The sequence below is a fragment of the Sparus aurata genome, chromosome 4 (assembly GCF_900880675.1).
Source record: "Sparus aurata chromosome 4, fSpaAur1.1, whole genome shotgun sequence".
Taxonomy (NCBI): domain Eukaryota; kingdom Metazoa; phylum Chordata; class Actinopteri; order Spariformes; family Sparidae; genus Sparus; species Sparus aurata.
Window position 1 is genome coordinate 23,815,144 of NC_044190.1, and position 18,727 is coordinate 23,833,870.

Sequence of the window (18,727 nt, forward strand, 5' to 3'; positions counted from 1 at the left end):
CAGACTAGTTTTAATGTGATGTCCATCTCACTTTTCTCTCCTCAGCCACTTAGAGAATTCAAACCTCAGTCCTGAGCATAAAGTCTAACGAGGTTATAGGAGTGCAACAATAATATGGTGGACCATCAGGGAATTTGCGCTATCATCTCTTGGGGTCAGCTTATTGTTGGCTATTTGTTGATGAATTATTATTATAAAAAGAGTAAATAATTTGTCAGTCATTCAGTTTGGTTAATAGGCTAAATACATTCAAGTAGGGTCATAAAACATAGTACATGTATAGTATATATCTGTAAAATAACATACTACATTTACCTTGTAGGAGAATTTGATAGACAATTAAAAGCACTTTCTTGTCAGTGGGATTGATTTTTGTTTGGCGGTTAACAGTTAGTGATTTCATTTGTTGTTTGGTGGTGAACTTACATTTGTGTGGTTTCTATAGACAAGGATAAACAGTAAAAAATGCTTTCCTACTTATTAAGTGGTTTGAGATTTTTTTTTTAATCTGCTAAGAGATCACCTAATCATACACCAGTATTGTTTAGTGTGCTATGGAACTTTTCAAGAACAATTGCACCAGAAAGTAAACTGCCGACTAATCATGAGAGGCTGCAGGAGAAGCTATACGCATACCCAGCAACAAAGCAGTAACTCATAGCGACCAGAGGAGGGCACAATGAGCCAGGTACAGAAAGGTATAAGGTAAATGAGGCCAAATGTCAGTGACACGCTTATAACAAGAGTTTCCAACTTATAACAGTGTCTTATTAATTCTGTTTTCTTCAGCTTGAATACGGTCCAGTTATGTGTGTAGTGAATGTATTGTGCCCTCTTTCAATTTCCATGAAAACTGAAAAGTACAGTAAATCTCACCCAACACACGGTTTCATTTTCTGAGTATATCTTGTTTTTCACACCCCATCATGTGCAAATGAACTGACAGTTCCAGAGGAGAGCTCACCACACAATCACGCAAAAATACGGTAAGTTATGAAAGCCAAATGTAGCTAAAATACAATTTATTCCTGCTTTCAATTCACAATTATTACAATATTTAGAATCATGATTACGTTTTTCAACACTTGCATTGTGCACCACAGTGAAATGTAATGAGGTGTTTTACATAAAGGCACAAGACAGCCAGCTGCTGGAGGTTTAGTTGGTGGTGCAGATGTACTTTCGGTTCGACACCACGTACTGCAGACACGGGTTAAGAGTGCAGTTGAGGCGCAGGTCAGTGCAGAGAAAATCCATTCTCACAGCTCTCCACAAAAAGAAATGATCTTCTCGGCTATATTTCCACGATGATGATGACGACACCAATGCTAGTTATTTCTCTGTTTTTAAGCACGGACTTACAATGAATATTGACAACTCTCTGGCGGTTGTCTGAAAGCAAGAGATCAGTCGATGTCTGTGAAGAATATACGCTCTCACATTTCCAAAGTGTTTGTAGGCAGATGATGATGCAGTTTTGCCACTCAAAGCAGGCACGTGGTCCTAGAAAATCAGAGAGAGGAGAGGAAAAACTGAAAAGATTCAGATTTAGAAAATATTTGTGTGGGGCTCATGGCTTTCAGTCGTACATTGACTATGGAGATACATAATGCTGTCCAGTCAAAACCATGAATCCATCTCCAAATTTGGTGTTTTTGAATGTTTTGATAAGACTGAAGGAGGGAGCGTTCCTTCATTAGTTGAGACAATTGTCCTATTTTGTCAGCCAAACCATTTACAAAGAAAATGAAGCATATGGAAAAATGCATTGCCACAAAGCTGAACACATGGCAGTTTTTTTTTTAGCTCATGAAAAGTTGACATTTTGGAGGTTAGTGGCTTTGACTGGACAGTCAAACACCTGGACAAACACCTTTGTAGAATTGCTAAACCACCCGAGTAGAACATAATTCTAGAAGTTATGCGCACAGATGCGCTCTCGAAAAATGACTCACAGTTAATTGTGCCAATGCTAACTTTTCCTCAAAGTAGGCCAAGTGGGTTTAATTAGCATGTGGTATATGACCCTAGACAACCATGCTTACCCATGGTAAATAACCCATACCAAACAGGAATTATACATGATGGTACAAACCTGAACCACTGAAATGCAACAACACATACATGATGCTTTAGTTGATATTCAGTCGATTGACAGTTCACTGGTATTAGTTTCCACATGTGGCCATACTGTTGTTGACACAATTGATGATAGTATATTCAGAGAGTTCCCTTGATGGATATATAAAAGTGTAAAAGACTACCTTGGGCTTTTGTAACGTCAAATAATTCAAGTACAGCAAGTGCATTTTCTGTTTAAAAGAATTTAAGCAAGAAGTCTTTCTACTAGTCGTGACTTTATCTATATTAAACGCTTCAGTGAGCCCAGAAATAACACTGATGTGACAGTACGGAGTGCCGGCTTGCCTTGTATCTGCTCTCGCGCTCACACAGGGCCACGCCTCTTCCGCCTGCCAAATGCCTGGGCGCCCACGTTGGTGGGAACGTAGTTGCTGTGTCCCAATCCTCCTGACCGACTCAGGAAATCAGCCAAGCGATGGGTTACACAGGTAGCTGTGTTGCATGCCCGCTTCTGTGCTGTTGCATTACTTTTAAGAATGGAAAGGACAGTGAACACAGTTTATTATGATGGTCATGATCAACAAGACAGACTTTGAACAATATTGTTTAACACAACTGAAATAAGGAGAAGGAAATATACCAATAATTGTGTGCATCATAGACAATCATGCTTACCCTTTTCTCCTTAAGTTTTTTAATTCAGTGAGTAAAGTATGTTTTCATTTCAGCTCCCATGTAAAAGATAAATACATTATACTGGAAACATAATTACCATGAAATGAGAATTTAACAGTAGAAAGGTTTGGAGTTGTTCTTATATTTTATTGTAATATAGAGAACTGTCTCAGTAACACAATATTTGCATCTGATCCAAGTTATCACGTCTCTGTCATTAATCTAATGTTGGCCAGTGGAAGTTAAAGCAGGGATGTGTCTTCAAAGTTAGTCACACTACCAGGATCCACATGCATCAGCAGTCTTGTGAATGGATGGAGTTGGATGAACAAGCAAACATTAAAGTTAGACAGACGACTAGGTGATCTTAATAAAAAAAACAGAGTCTCAGTTGTATGAGTTGCCATAGCTGTCAAATTGCTCGGATAGACTTCGCTTCCTGCCAGGCGTCCCTGCTCCCACGTCGGTGCGGGGATAGGTCTGCAGTTTGTGAATGTCCTGGGAGAGTTTGCCGAGCACACACGTGCTCAAGCCGGTGCAGCGCTTAGACACGGGTCTGTCCAAGCTGTTGGAGACAGAGACAAACGTGCAGAAAACAGGCTTACAGCATGCAGATAATCATTTAAAACGACATGCATGATGTTTGTTTTCCTCTTCTAAAAATGTCATGCTATGACAGACAAGGCTGTGTTGAATGAACATGCTGACAGATCCAACAGGCACATGATTAAAATATTGTAGTTGAGTTGTCATGCTGTTGTTCAGTTGGCTGTTTGGCACCTTTTTTCTTGCATGCACATCTTTAATATCATGCTCTCTTCAGTGTTCTGACCAAGGCACATCATTTAATACTGAATGAATGAATGAATGAATGAATGAATGAATGAATGAGTGGATGGATCGATGGAGGAATAACTGCAGTCCATGCATTTAGGGATTATGACAGAGAGGAGATTCACACTAACTTCACTATGTACCTCAACAAATAATCGAAGTTGGAGCTGTGGGGCTTTTTGATAAAAGTGTGTTATATATTGCTCGAGTGATATTATACTGAGTAGACCAACAGATAGATAGATAGATAGATAGATAGATAGATAGATAGATAGATAACACACCCTACGTGTTAATTAAACTTTAGAATGATTATTATCTTAAAATCCCTACCTGCTTCCATCAGCTGTCTGGTGGTCTTGCTCATCTGAAGGTATCTGCATGAAGTCCTTGATCGCTCTGAGTAACTTTTGCGCATCATCGCCGGATAGTGTGATTCCATCTGACAAGGGCTCCTTACTGTTTCTGAAAATAAACGTTCAATCGTACTGATTCCGCCACAACATTGATTAAGAACTGTGTAACTTGTGAGGAACACAAAGCAAACTTGGCACAGTTTGATGTACTTGTTCCTCTTGAAGGCTAACAGAAAAGTTTAATAGCATTTTATATATTAAGACTGGTGATGAGGGTCTTAGCATGCATAACCGTCCTTGTGGAAATTAAGTTTATAGATTTAAAATCAAATGTATTTGACTAGTTACCAAAAACAGGGAAATCGATTCAGCAGAAAATGTCAGTCACAATCACTTTGTCAGACGGGTTAAATGCGGCATGTTTCCTATTTTTGACTCTCACCTGGATGGAGCTGCCTGCGAGATGTACATCTGACAAATGATCAGCGCATAGGCAAAAAGGAGAGTCCAGAGTTTCAGCATTATCATGGTTCCCTGTGGAAAAAAAGACACAACAAGGTGATAAAAAATGTTGCGAGGAAATTTTGTGTGTCCACAGCATTTTATGCCATCAACATGTTTTTGTTAAGGATTTCCGGTCTACTGCATGCATTCACGGCTCTATGTATCCACTCCCTCTGTCTCAGTCTTGCTCCCCCCCTGCTGGAGTTGCAGAGGCAGATAGCAGAGTTATTGGTGATGTACTGACACAGCAGCTGTGTCCATTAGCAGAATTAGCTGCAGCCTTCCATGGAGAGTATAACGTCAGCAGACTTTAAGCAACTAGTGTCCACCAGAACAGGCAGTCCTCGTCTTCTCCAAAAAACTACAGCATCATATCTGATATCTGACAACAGTGACGGCACAATTTGCAACATCAACTTCAGAGTCAGTATTTTATCGTTACTCACCGTTAAGATGATAGATCTTCTGGTGATGACGAATTCAGGGATACACTCACTTGTGAATCTGCCAAACACTCCCCACTGCACAGGGCTTTATATATGTGCACTACAGGGTTTTTTTTGTTTTTTTTTATCAATGGAGTGAGCGCTTGATGATAGTCTATTGGCCAGTCGAGCGTTTTACCTCAAAATGCCAGCCAATCAGAAGTCTAACGTCACAAACGGCAAGCCAATCAAATAGCTTGTGTACAAATGACATCAGTGTGCAGTTACAAATGTGTTTAATTCACAAAAAGCTGCCAGTTATTTGAATTAGTTGGTCATTCTTAAGGCAGAATGAGTGCGACTTTAAGATAATGAGAAAGAAGAATACCATGGAAGTTGGTGTCTCGTGCTCTTGAGAACTAATGGCAATGGTACTATAATGGTATGTGCATGTGGACCCACCTACTGTACATTTCTTGATAGTGCATGTGTAAAATGATGACTGTCAGAGAATTTTAACATGGGTCATCAGTGGTCCTGTTGTCAAAATATGTCAGTAACATTTTTACATGCGCTGCCTCTTCATCTTTACGGTGGACATGTGTATTGTACGTAATTTCGCATTTGAGAGGACAAAGATATTGGGAGCACTGCAAGATATCATCACATTTACAAAGATAGTGGACATTCAAGTGAGTCCTATCTGACCAGTAAGCAATGTGTCAAACTTAAAGAAGAAGTTGTGGCAGTCACAGCACCTTTTAAGCAAATAACAAAGTTCAACATTGACAGATACATTTCAACTTCCTATACCTCTGCAACAACAAGTTCTATATCTGTACAGTTTCTATATTTTACACACAGTTTGATAAAGAAATTCCTTTTCCACATTGGGGAACAGTGTCACAGTGGGCTCTCCCTCAGAATTCAGCGGTGTCCGCCCAGTCACTCCGAGCTAATTACTGAGCTGTTGGTCTCAGGCCATCTTCTAATTCCCCCTTATGTAACAATATTGAATGATGTATCACAACGCATCCTGCCTCCCAGTTATTTTTTGCGTCACAAGGAAACTCATTAGCGTGGATGAGCTCTTTAGTACTATGGAGCGGACCTGCAGGCTCTACACCAGAGGCACTGAATTAGTCTCCACGGGATGTCAGAAAATGCTCGTGCAGGACAAAAGAGAGATTCCAACCGTACACACACATCAACTCATGTTATTTGTCTTGATCTCAATATAAAAAATTTTAGGGGGCAGAAACACATAAGAGGGATGTCTCTTTCCTGATGACTGACACACTATTTAGTTTAAAAGTAAGTTCCCCACACACTGTTTTGACTCTGAGGCCTCGTTTCCCCATTGCCTGCTCTGAACAGGGACATCAGTTGAGGCGGAGAAATTACATTCCAAGGGGAAAAGTGTATTGTCAAGAATGCAATTAGCTCGCACTGTTCACGTCCCCTAATGTTAGGCATGAATTGGCCAGGAAAATTAATTACAACACAGGAGAGCCTTCATGACAGAGAGGGCAGCGTTATGCTCACTGCTGTGCTCATCAGCTGAGTCAGTGTGAATATGTCGTTCTTGGCTACGACTTCTTGCCGAACCCCCCCCAAAGAGAATTTCTTTCAAGGCTCTCTCACATCGGCGCCTGTCTTTATTCGAAACGGCAGCAAGAGTTGATGATCAGCTGAGATGAACCCACAGTGCAGCACCATTAAAGTCTCCATGTGAATGTTGTGGACATTTTTGCGATGAACCTCTTGGCTTGTGTTGATTGTAAAAAGGACGAGTTGAAAAAGAGGGTTAGGGTTCCACCTTAAATACGTAATATGTCTGTGATCTTTTTTAAGAGACGAACTCAGAGAATTTGATTTAAGAGATAAAGGTCTCTTTTCTTGTGAAACCTCTTTTTTTTTTTATGAAGTTGACAACCGTGTTTGAGAAAAAGATGCGTTCAAAGCAAGCTGAGAGAGAAGTGCAGTTCCGAGCAAAACCTAGCACCAAAATAGCACCGAGCTACCTGATCCACTCGAATGCCTCAGCGTGACCACTCAGCTCACCCCGGCCCAAGTAGATTCATTTGGAGCCACTAAATCAGAAATGCCAATGCCACCAGCACTATTGTTAGTGTTTGACATGAAATCCCCTGACTGTCAGTTAGACCATTTTTGGACGTAACTTTCCAAATACTATCCGATCAAGAGTCAGTCAAAGACTACTTCCTTGTTTTTTAGCTGGCAAGAGAGGGCGCCTACAAAATCCCAGGTTCAAATTCAACCCAGGTTTTTGTCGTCACAGGTCATCTGAATCCTCTCTTTAAAGTTCACCATCAAACCCCCTCCAAAACATATTCAAGTTAAAAACCATGCAATAGGTTTGCTGGAAGGTATGTACAGTATAAAGATGTGCTATATCATAGAAATGTGCATGCTCGTAACAGTTTTGGGGATGACTAATGCAGTGTAGTCTTTAAAGAACAAGATAGTAAGTGGGAAAATTAAGCAACCGTTAAAAGTGTTCTTCACTACGTGACCTTTTGAATCTTTTCCCGGTAATGGTCAAAGAATGAGAGAACAGGAGGATTAATAAAAGAAAAAAAATACAATGCAATTGGCAATACATGATGATAACAAACAACATGGTGGAGATACAATAGACGGTGAGTGCCTGAAAACAGTTTACAAGTTTCTGCCTTCATTAGAACATAATACCACCATCAAGGCTCATGGAATAATAAACATGAAGTGAAGTATCCATTAGCAAAAGGGAAGTACACCTGCAGCTCTCCATTAGAAGAGCTAGCCAAACATTCAAAACCCTACCTAACATTTGAACACCTGGCCAGTAGTTGCAGAGGGATTAGCCGACCTCCTGACATCCCCCCACAGTCATTAGTCTGTTGGGGAAAAGAGGTTCTGGACAGCATTAGTATTACCAGGGAAGGTCAGTAATTAGATTCTCCCCATGCACTTGATAATTCCAGTCATCCAGATGGTTAATAATTCAACAGTAAAACTGAAGTAGTCAGGGGACCCACCCAATCCAACATGACACACAGGCCCCACTGTATAACAGAACAGGAAGAACTCTCCACAAATGACCCTGCAATGTAACGGCTCATGCTGTTCTATCAAACGTACACGAACTGCATCAAATACAAAACAGAACAGGTACAAAATGACCCCAGGATACAGCTGAGCGATGACAGTATATTGTATGATTTGTCAGAGGTTATTCCAAATCATTAATATGGTGTATTATTTTGATACCTCAGTAGTGTTGGGCCATTGTGCGAAATGTTGTGGGGCAAAATATAGATTTGGATATATTTTTTGCATTAAACTGATGAAATAGCTATACTTTGCTGGTAATTTGATGGATTAGACTGGCAGATTCCAGTCTGGGTGCCAGGCATGGGTTTAATCTATGCCACGTCACGGCAGTGTGGCAGTAGGTCAACCAGGGTATTCAAGATGTCCCTTCTCAAGCAACTCTTTTCAAAACCAGTTATATAATCGCTCCGGGGTGTTGGCCATGCCCAGAAAACCTTTCAAGAAAAGGTGGCCAGGAGGCGTCTTGATCAAATGCCTGAACCACCTCAACTGGCGCCTTTTGACGTGAAGTAGCGGCTCCTCTCCACGTCAACATCATCGCTTTCACTTTTCACTCTTTGGAAAGCTCCCTCTAGAACCACAGTGGGGAATATGCAACTCTTTCGAGGGCTGAGAAGAAATCTACAGATGATTAGATTGAACTTCACAGGCCGCCTTCCACAGAAAAATTGCCATATAGATCGGATGGTTGGGTCAAACATACATTTTTTACACCAGCTACATTACATCATTCAACATTCTTTAAACTCTTCTTTACACTGTCTCACAACAGCAGCCTTGATTACGTCAGTCATTTTTGGAATAACTTACAATACAAACGAAACGAAACAGTCACTAAACATGGCTGCCGTTAACAACCTGGGCAAACTTGTCACTGGTGTTTCGATTAATCTGACCACTAACAAGATAACGCAATAGTGAGAACATGTTTATTTGATTAAATCTGACAGATGTGTTTAATGCTTCCAGAATAGCTTTTGAGTCCAGGGAACTGGCAGGAAGCAAAGAAGTAATTTGCAAAGAATCTCCTCATTAGGTAGCCCTAACTAATCTGAATGACTGGGAGAGGTCTGCAGAGGCCAAAAAAAAAAAACGTTTACCAGCTGCCTCAGCAGGAAGGAACAGCTGGATAAACAACCTCATGTCTAACGAGGAGCCCGTCACGATGGACTGATCACATGAGGAAAGCGGAGAGTATGGTATAACAAAGATGCAAATTGATTGAAACACAATAAATGAGATGATCTGGTTTGTCGGATTTATTTGTCTTGAAAACAAGCAATGTCTTTTAAGGGTGTTATAATCAATGCCCATTTCTGGAACACACACTTACACTTACACACACACACACACACACACACACACACTCCTGCACCGTCTGGATGTGTTCAGGTTTTAGCTAACAAGTTTGAAAAATCTCCAACAACTATGCAAGTTTGGAATGTGGTGCCTGCCTTAACCTTTGACCTCCAGATAAAGAGTAGGACCTTTCTTTGACATGTGGAGGTGAAGGAACCGACAGCAGCTGACTGGGGCAAAGTTTATTTGCTTAAAACAAGACAGGGGAGCACAAAAAAACCTTCAATTTTCAGTCACCAAAAAAAGTCTTTTTTTCTCTGTTATGCATTTGATGCATCACTTTCTGTCTTTTTTTGTTGTTGTTTTCTTTTTAGATTGTGGTCAGTGTGGGATTGATTTAAAAAATGTGTTTCTCCACAAGCTACCCGATCGGCTGATTGACTGATTGACTGATTGATCTGTTTATTTATTTTTTCCGCACCAAGCCTCTGTGGGTTTAAAAGACAAAACAAAGATGGCCATGTAACATCTCATAATATACATTTCCACACCATCTAAGTTTGTTCACATGGAATGGGACGCTGGTCCACTAGCGCTGGCCGAATCACGTTTCCCCTGAGCCGCTCTCTCTCTCTCTCTCTCTCTCTCTCTCTCTCTCTCTCTCTCTCTCTCTTTCTCTCTCCCTACGCAAATTGCGTAGGGCCCCGCAGATTACGCAAAGGCCCCGCCTCCCCCCTGATGCCGAAGCGGGTGTCAATGTTAACACCTTAAGTGAGAGGATGTAGCTAACTTGCTTCTGCTCGCGAAAAGAAAGAAAAAAAAAACATGGAAAAGAAAAGCTGGGACGGCAATCAGGTAAAAATGCGTTCTCCCCTCCTCATGCTTGATGAGCTGATGCGTTAGAGGTCATCTCTTATAATCCGACCGCCCTCCGCTCGCTGTGCTGCTCCGCTAGAAGAAGACAGAGAGAAACATTCAGCTTGTTTTTTGTCTAATAAGGCGCTGCGCTGCTCGAGAGCTGTTTCGCGTGCACGCAGGCTGAATTGTTTACATGCGCGTGCATGAACGAAACTACAGCCCAAAACAAGACGATGATTATCTAGTGTCCAGATTTACACCAACACACACTGACTACTGACTACATTTTTGATTCTGAAATGTTGATGCAGTGTGTATGTTCATAATATAAAAGTTAACATTCTGTGTTTGCAGCCACAGCCTTGAAGCTCTCTGTTTACACTGTGTAGCCAGTTGTGTGATATTGTGATTGCTAATTGTCAAGCAGCAGAGCCAGAGCTCAGTGTTATATCTCTTTTTGAAAATTCCTTATTTATGTTAATATGCATTAACATTATTGTTCACAACTTGTCAACAAACTGCTTTCTGCGGGGGGGGGGGGGGGGCATTTAGAGCATGCATGTTCCGGTGGTAGATGCAGTAGATGGGTGCACGCTCTGGTTTGAGGGAATTGTATAGTAAGCATATCCAAGGGAGATTCAACAGTGTCATGGCCCAGACCGGCCCTCTGGCCCCGATTGCAGGGGGCCAATAAATGCCAGGGCCAATTTCTGTCCCAGTCCAGCCCTGGCACGGATTCCCATATATATACTTCTCTTGAGTAAGGTCGTTACACTGCAATATAAACGGCATGTAAACTCCAGTGTCAGAATATTATCTAACGCACCAGTTTTGAGAGACCGAAAAGTCAACCGAAAAGGTTCAGCCAAAGCAACAGTTACTGTGACGACTACACTTACATCTAAAGGGGGTCATATGACTCTGTAATGGAATTAATTAGCTACCGCAGCTTACCTTCCTAGAAGTCATTACCACACACAACCCTTCATTGGAAGCTCATCGGTGGTCTAAGATGTGAGTTGTGTCGTGCCACTGGACATGTCATTCAGCCGATGACGTAATGCCTAGCTCTGCTTCCAGGAAGTACTGACATCAAACTTAGTTTATGCAATATACTGGAACATTTAGGTCAAGTGGCCTGTATACATGATCCTGAGCTGCTTAATTGCAGCAGTACACCATATTCATATATTGAACAAAAAGAAATCTGTGCCAAGATCCAATCCATAAGCTTTTTCGTCAGCTACCCAAAGAATGAATTGAACTTTTGGACCCAGCATGTAACTTGTTTGGCTATATGAACCTATTAACATGAAATTAGTCAAACTTTAAACTGTGACAAAGACTGACTGCTGATCACTGGTGCACAGAGCTCGCCTCCCTTTAATTTCATCCAGTCAAAAATTACCAAGAAGCCTTGACTGCTTACATCATATGAATGATATGTTCTTTTATTCATCATCAAGCATTCATTTGAAAAATGTTCACCGCATGTGAGCGAGGCCATCACTTTGTGTTGAACAGTGGCGGAGACATAAGGCCTCAGAGAAGTGTCACCAACACAGTGGTTATGGAAAGTTGTGTTTTAGTATGAACACGGTCCGTTCTCCTGAAATCAGAGGAGTCCGGGAATTTTCAAGGACAATTCATTAAAACTGTTCAATAGGTGCTAAGAAGCAGCAGCAAGTAAAATTCACTTAAAATTCACAAAACCTGTTTTTGAACTCCAGTGCGCTGCAGCGGATTCTGTGTACCATCCTACCAGGAAACATGTTTCCAAACTGTGTGTGCAGTTGTGTCTGGTTTGGTTTCCTTGAAACAATGGCTCATGTGCCCACTGGTTTAATCCACCCCGCTGTGATATGACAGATTATGAACTCGCAGCGAGTACATTTACTCACGTACTCTACGGAAGTACAACTTTTACTTTACTGGCATATTTACACTTTCTGCTCCTCTACACTTCTGCTTCCAGAGGCGAATGTTGTCTGTTTTACTCCATTTATTTTTGACAACTTTAGTTACTAGTTTCTTTGCAGACTTTGTTAAATAATACAAAAGTATACCCAACAAAGAAAATGATGATGTAATATTATACATTAACATAAACTTGTATCAGTCTGAGGGGAGATTCTCACGCCCAGCAGATAAAGTGCATAGAGTAGTTAAACCATCTGTACCATCTTTCAACATTAGAATGAACATCAGAATCAGAATCAAATAATCAGAATCAGAATGAGAGATACTTTATTGATCCCCGAGGGAAAATTGCTTGCATTACAGCTGCTCTCATTCAAAACCCCAGAAATATGTAGGAAAAAAGAAGAAGAAATATATATATATAAGCAAGAACAACAAAAACAGAGTAAAAATAACAACACCACATAAGTAAAAAGTGTAGCAATATGTATGATGTTCAAATGTTCCACTCTGCATTATGATTACTTTTACTTTTGGCACTTTAATAGTTTTGTTCTGTTACTACATTTTAATTTTAAATGCATGAGCTGCACTTGTAGCAGAGTGTTTCTGAACTGAGGTGTTGCTCCTTTTACTTCCATACATGTCTGATGTGAGTCTCTGTGTGTGCAGGCGCTGATCTGCACGTCTGGTTGAGTCAGACAGCATTTCTAAAAAAAAAAAAAAAAAAAAAAAAAAAAGCATTTTGTAACTTTCCTCAGCATTCTTCACAGCTTTAATAATGGCCTATGATGAGCTGCAGAGGGTGTGTTCACTGGCATGCTGCCCCCCTCCTCCTCCTCCTCCTCCTCTGTAGCCAAAAAAAGAAAAAAAAGAAAAAGAAACTCTCAACTTCACGTCAAACCCCCCAAAGTGATCCGGGTTATTGATCAGGGGCAGAGCAAAGTTCACCAGCAGTTAACCTTGACTTTTTTTTTTTCTGGCCAATCTTAGCCTTAGAGGCGGGGGGATAGAAAAACGTGCAAGATTATACATATGTGTTCAGTTACTCCGAGAAGCCCGAAGTCAGCGGAAGTGAGTCTAGCAAAGGGAAGAGAGATTTCTCTTTTTTGTTTTTTTGGGGGGGAAGGAAAAAAAAAAAAAAAAGATGGTTTCAATTAAATCGCCGTCTCTGGTGCCGGTGTCCCGCGCACAGGCTCTGCTCTGCGTGCTCTGCATGGCTGTCGCATTCCTCGCCTTCCTGCTGGTCCGTCAGCTCGTCAAACAGAGACGTCCCCCGGGCTTTCCTCCCGGTCCATCTCCCATCCCTGTGATAGGGAACATCCTGTCTCTGGCCACCGAGCCGCACGTCTTCCTCAAGAAGCAGAGCGAGGTTCACGGACAGGTAATGACTCGGACTCTCAGCCCACAGCGCGTTCTGCCTGCGACAGCGGCGGTCTTTAAGTGAGCGCTCTTCTGCAGACGGCGCGGTGCGTGACCCTGTGCAAGAGGTTTAAGACTTGCGTGACTCATGCACACACAGACATCACACGCACGCACTGCAGGAGTTATGAAACTAAGGGGGGGACAAAAAAGAGCCTCGCCCTGACGTTTGGCGCTCTGTGGCTTTGGAGAATGAGTGACAAAAATTAAAGGGTAACTCCAACATTTTTTTTTACACATTGAAGTATGTTTACAGGTCATGGGGAGCACTGCTGCATAGGTGAAAATATAGCACAAAAGCCCTTTGTGGCTCCAGAGCAAGCTGCATGTAATCCGATGAATTGCCTCCAGTGATGTCACTGGCTACGTTGCATCTTGGGTAATGTAGGTGCCAGGTAGTGACAAGGAGGTAAGAATCCTCAGAATGACAGAGGTGATACATCTGGTTCTGCTGCGTCCATAATAACCCGCAATGCAGTCACATTACTGGAAGCGCTCAATCAGATGACATGCAGCTTCCTCTGGAGCCACAATAGGCTTTATACTACTTTTTCATACATTCAGTCGTCCTCCCCAAGATCTGTAAACAAACTTTTTGACATGTAAAATTAATGAAGTTGAGGACACAGACTTCCTTTTGGTGAAACATTCTACATTTAAAGTTAAACATCATTTAGGTCCAGCTCTGCATATCTCTGTAGACGGAGAGATAACCACTGAAAGGGTCATTCACCGGCTGTCTGTCAGATATCAGGGAAGTTTAACTCATCCTGTATCTTCTGCAGCAGGCCTCAAATGGCACCCTCCTTGACATTTGCATTCAGTTGCATAAATATGTGTGCTGACCACAAAAGGATTGCAGCGCTTATGTTGGTATGTGTACCTTTCAGATTTTCAGTATAGACCTGGGAGGCATCTTGACTGTGGTGTTAAATGGATATGACTGCGTCAGAGAATGCCTCTACCATCAGAGCGAGGTGTTTGCTGATCGTCCGTCGTTGCCCTTATTCAAGAAAATGACCAAAATGGGCGGTAAGATGATAATATTGCAGTGCATATTGTTTCACATGCATCAGTATGAGTTGAAACCATAAATGTCTTCTGTTCTACAACCAAAGGGCTTCTCAACTGTAAATACGGCAGAGGCTGGATTGAACACCGCAAACTGGCCAGCAACTCTTTCCGTTACTTCGGCAGTGGCCAGAGACTGTTCGAGAGGAAGATCTCAGAGGAGTGCATGTTCTTCGTCGACGCCATCGACGAACACAAGGGAAGGCCCTTCAACCCCAAACACCTGGTGACCAACGCTGTGTCCAACATCACCAATCTGATCATCTTCGGACAGCGCTTCACTTACGATGACCGCAACTTCCAGCACATGATCGAGATATTCAGCGAGAACGTGGAGCTGGCGGTGAGCGGCTGGGCTCTCCTCTACAATGCCTTCCCTTGGATTGAGTACGTCCCCTTCGGAAAACACCAGAAGCTGTTCCGAAACGCTGCCGAGGTGTACGACTTCTTGCTGGAGGTCATAAAGGGTTTTTCACAGGGGAGGGTGCCACACGTACCTCGCCACTATGTAGATGCCTACTTGGATGAGTTGGAGCAGAACGCAGGAGACCCCAGCTCCTCTTATTCCTACGAGAACCTCATCTATTCAGTGGGTGAGCTCATTATTGCTGGCACAGAAACCACGACTAACACCCTGCGCTGGACCATGCTGTACATGGCCCTCTACCCCAACATACAAGGTCAGTTATAGAACATGTGGCTTGATTTGATGTATAAGTATCTGTCGGTCATGGTCATGTAATGAATAAAAGCCTGATGGTGTCTTGTTTTTTTCCTCGCAAAGAGAGGGTGCACAGGGAGATCGACAGCGTGCTGCCCAACGGGAGAGCGCCCACTTTGGAGGACAAACAGAGGATGCCGTATGTGGAGGCCGTTCTGCACGAGGTCCTTCGCTTCTGCAACATCGTCCCGCTTGGAATTTTCCGTGCCACCTCCCAGGATGCGAACGTCAACGGGTACACAATTCCCAAAGGCACCATGGTGATCACGAACCTCTACTCGGTGCACTTTGATGAGAAGTACTGGAACGATCCAGGAGTTTTCTTACCGGAGAGGTTCCTGGACAGCAACGGCAACTTTGTGAGGCGCGAGGCCTTCCTGCCGTTCTCATTAGGTTGGTCTCTTTATGTTTCTCTTAAGCAACTCCAGATCCAAAATATCGTGGCCGTAGTCACAGAGACAGTCACCAGTCATTTTCGACACAAATTGTTTCCATAAGTCACATTTAAAAATCCAGAGAATTTAATTTGATGACTTAAGGCTCTTAGATCTGTTGAGCATCTACAGCATGCCTCTGGTCGACTCCAGAATCAGATGCTGCCAAGCATGGACAAGAAACTGTGGACTGTGCATCAACAGCGATAATTCTTATATACCTTCCATTCTGTCCTTTCATTTGTCAAAGACCCATCTTCTCCCCATAAATAGAAAAATAAAACTGCATATATCAGATATACACGCTGTAATCAAACTCCAGATCCATCTCTGTACTATATGAAGATATACATGTGTTATAAAAGGTCCCTTTGTTTTTAATTTTCTATATATTCAATTTTGATCGAAGTACATTGGTCAAACCAGTCAATTCAAAACAAAGGTGTTTATAATTGAATAGATAAAGACTGTTTTCTTTGGCCAGGCCATAATGAGATGAGGGAACCAGAATTATTCCTGCGTCGCCGTATTATCACATAAGTTCCTGTAGTATGGAGTATGAAGAAAAGCCCTTTCTGTGTTTTTGCTAGTATTCAGATTTGTATGAAGATTTGACTAAATGATCCAGATGTTGCTTCTGCTGTGTGTGTATGTAAAGTGAGTCTAAATCAAAGAATCTTCTTTTCTCAGGGAGGCGTCACTGTCTGGGTGAACAGCTGGCCAGGATGGAGATGTTCCTCTTCTTCACCACTCTGTTACAGAGGTTTCACCTTCAATTCCCTCCTGGAACCATTCCAACTGTCACTCCCAAACTGGGCATGACCTTACAGCCCAAACCTTACTCCATCTGTGCAGTCCGCAGGCAGCAGAGAAGCCCCAGCTCTGGAGACACTCCTTATCACAACTAGGCGAGCAAGCATTTATTGACAGCTTGTTCAACCTTTCAAGCCAGAGTTTTACTACTTTGCACAGCAATGCAACAGCATGAGGGCAGGTGCATAAAACTTTTATCACACTGGGTTTGTATTGTCCAGTTATGGTGCATGACAGTTTTACCAAAGGACCCTCAGTGGCAAATGTAGCTCTTTACATATGGACATGTGATTCCAGTTACTATCAAGTGATTTTACTTAGCTATATGCATGTTTGCACAATCCTTCTCAGCAGCAGAGCAGGTGAAAGTCTGCGCTGAAAGGACATCCTGGGAACAAAAGTGTGCTATTGATTCAGTTCTCTGTAGCTCAGAGTTACTTCGAGCCCAGACATTGAAATGTCTATGAACCTTGGTGCAGGACATGATGGGTTAGGTATGTGTCAATGATTAATAGTAAGTACACCTATGATGGTTCATAGCCCTACCTTCTCGGGGCAGCTTCAGGCCAGACAAATGAGACCACTGGATCGTACGTGTGCGGCAAAATCTGGCTTTCTGAGAAAGCTCTGAATTCTGTGTATTGGAGCTGGACGCGGGCCAAGATTCCCATCGTGTGGACTGACTGTGACCTCTTCTCCAGGGATAGAGCACTTTAGGAAATGTGACTCTTCAGTTGCAATCCTGGTGGATTTCTAGAAACTGACTTTGCAACACTGGTTTCTGCTAAATGGTGCTTATCAGTACTGAGGTGGTACTGCATTTATGTTCGAGGTTAACTATGTTTGTCTATTTTTTTCAATAATTGTGGTATGAGGTTTTTTTTTGTGTATTCATAAAAGTTTTAAGATATTGAAATCTTGCACTGTTGTCTTTTAGCCACTAAAAACTTAACTCTGAAATGTACCAAGATCTTATATAATCGTATTACTCGTGTGTTTTCCCCATATTGAGGCCCAAAATAATCTCATTTAATACTTGCAGAATAATTTAAATATCACAAAGTTACAGGACACCCAGCAAATTAATAATCATCGTCTGTAAACTCATAAAGGGGCAGCTATGTGTCACCCAAGCAGATTGCAACAAACTAAATACCCCTGACATCACACTCCCCTATGGTGGACGCCTAAAATGCAAAAAAATTTCTTTGTCTGGTAATAGTGGCTACGTTTACATTCACACTAACTTTCCACCATTATTTGGAATATGAAAATATTCTGAATTTAATACAGATCATGTGAACAACATATTCCATTTGGAATATTCCTAATAGGCCTTATTCCGAACATAACACTTTCTGATTGAGACTTATGGGATATGCCGCTATTATTCTTATTTAAGGATTATCTTTGGATACGTGTGCAGGAATATGCTCCCAAAGTTTTTTTTGCAGCTGTTGATGACACATAGCCTCCTGCCTGGTAACGGCTCACTGTCAGCTCTGTGCATTGTAAACAAGCCAGCAAACCGCTCACAAAGCCGTAGAGAGTTTTGCAAAATTTGCTCAAGGGTGACAACGAGGGTTTGTCACGGGAGCAACATGACTGCATTTTTAAAAAGAAGTTCCTCTAAAACGCTTAAATAGGACGTGCGTCAGTACGTTAATCTGGGTATGCGCAGCTGCATTTAACGGGAATATTAGTGGAATATACAATTTCAAATGTGTTTTGGTTTGTCTGTTATTGTCATGACAAAAAGAGGACCTACTCCCTTTAGATATAAAGGGCTTATTTCAATGTCATGAAAACACAGTGATCCCTAGTTTCAGGTGAAATAAAATTATTTAAATTATCTTCCGTTTCTGCCAACAGATCCTTCTTAAATCCTACCTGCTGGATCTTTAAGGGCTCTGTGCATCCACTCAGGTGTTTTCAGTTACTATGGCTGATCAGACCTCTGCTCTGGTTGAAGTTCAGTGAAGTTCTGCAGGGTATTATGACCTTGTATAAATGACAAGAGGGGTAAGCTGTCCCATAGTAAAAGTGCAACATAAGTAAGAGTGAAGGAGATACACACACCCACACTGTCCTGAGAGGAGGTCAAATCAGGTTTATAAGTGAAAACACCTGCGTGGTTGTACGGTTAAGGGACTTTTACGGCTGCTAAAAGATATTCATTTGGGGTGACGTGGACAA

At 41.9% G+C, this 18,727-nt stretch overlaps 2 protein-coding genes across 4 annotated transcripts; one reads left to right on the top strand and one right to left on the bottom strand.

Moving 5' to 3' along the window:
• Window positions 1–991: 991 nt before the first annotated feature.
• calca (calcitonin/calcitonin-related polypeptide, alpha) lies at window positions 992–5,006 on the bottom strand. Of its 2 annotated transcripts, XM_030413732.1 has the most exons (5): window positions 4,898–5,006; window positions 4,390–4,481; window positions 3,925–4,056; window positions 2,428–2,609; window positions 992–1,503 (listed from the first exon to the last, which is right to left on the bottom strand). In XM_030413732.1, exons 2-4 carry the CDS (start codon window positions 4,473–4,475, stop codon window positions 2,447–2,449), a joined length of 381 nt encoding a protein of 126 aa, XP_030269592.1. In that variant the 5' UTR covers window positions 4,476–4,481; window positions 4,898–5,006; the 3' UTR covers window positions 992–1,503; window positions 2,428–2,446. The 2 variants fall into 2 exon arrangements, with proteins under 2 accessions (XP_030269592.1, XP_030269591.1); XM_030413731.1 differs by lacking the exons at window positions 992–1,503; window positions 2,428–2,609 and adding an exon at window positions 2,884–3,322.
• A 5,044-nt stretch (window positions 5,007–10,050) lies between these two features.
• Window positions 10,051–17,435, top strand: cyp2r1 (cytochrome P450, family 2, subfamily R, polypeptide 1). Of its 2 annotated transcripts, XM_030413800.1 has the most exons (6): window positions 10,051–10,147; window positions 13,266–13,454; window positions 14,383–14,524; window positions 14,611–15,243; window positions 15,348–15,677; window positions 16,409–17,435. In XM_030413800.1, exons 1-6 carry the CDS (start codon window positions 10,118–10,120, stop codon window positions 16,624–16,626), a joined length of 1,542 nt encoding a protein of 513 aa, XP_030269660.1. In that variant the 5' UTR covers window positions 10,051–10,117; the 3' UTR covers window positions 16,627–17,435. The 2 variants fall into 2 exon arrangements, with proteins under 2 accessions (XP_030269660.1, XP_030269659.1); XM_030413799.1 differs by lacking the exon at window positions 10,051–10,147 and having other exon boundaries at window positions 12,664–13,454.
• Window positions 17,436–18,727: the final 1,292 nt, after the last annotated feature.

Bases quoted from the DNA above. Each gene is read 5' to 3' on its own strand.
- calca (XM_030413731.1), bottom strand. From the start codon at position 4,475: ATGATAATGCTGAAACTCTGGACTCTCCTTTTTGCCTATGCGCTGATC. The intron at 4,057-4,389 runs GTGAGAGTCAAA...GTTTATTTTCAG, and splicing joins TCGCAGGCAGCTCCATCCAG to AAACAGTAAGGAGCCCTTGT. The intron at 3,323-3,924 runs GTAGGGATTTTA...TGTCTCCAACAG, and splicing joins CAGACAGCTGATGGAAGCAG to CTTGGACAGACCCGTGTCTA.
- cyp2r1 (XM_030413799.1), top strand. From the start codon at position 13,218: ATGGTTTCAATTAAATCGCCGTCTCTGGTGCCGGTGTCCCGCGCACAG. The intron at 15,244-15,347 runs GTCAGTTATAGA...TTCCTCGCAAAG, and splicing joins CCTCTACCCCAACATACAAG to AGAGGGTGCACAGGGAGATC. The intron at 15,678-16,408 runs GTTGGTCTCTTT...TTCTTTTCTCAG, and splicing joins CTTCCTGCCGTTCTCATTAG to GGAGGCGTCACTGTCTGGGT.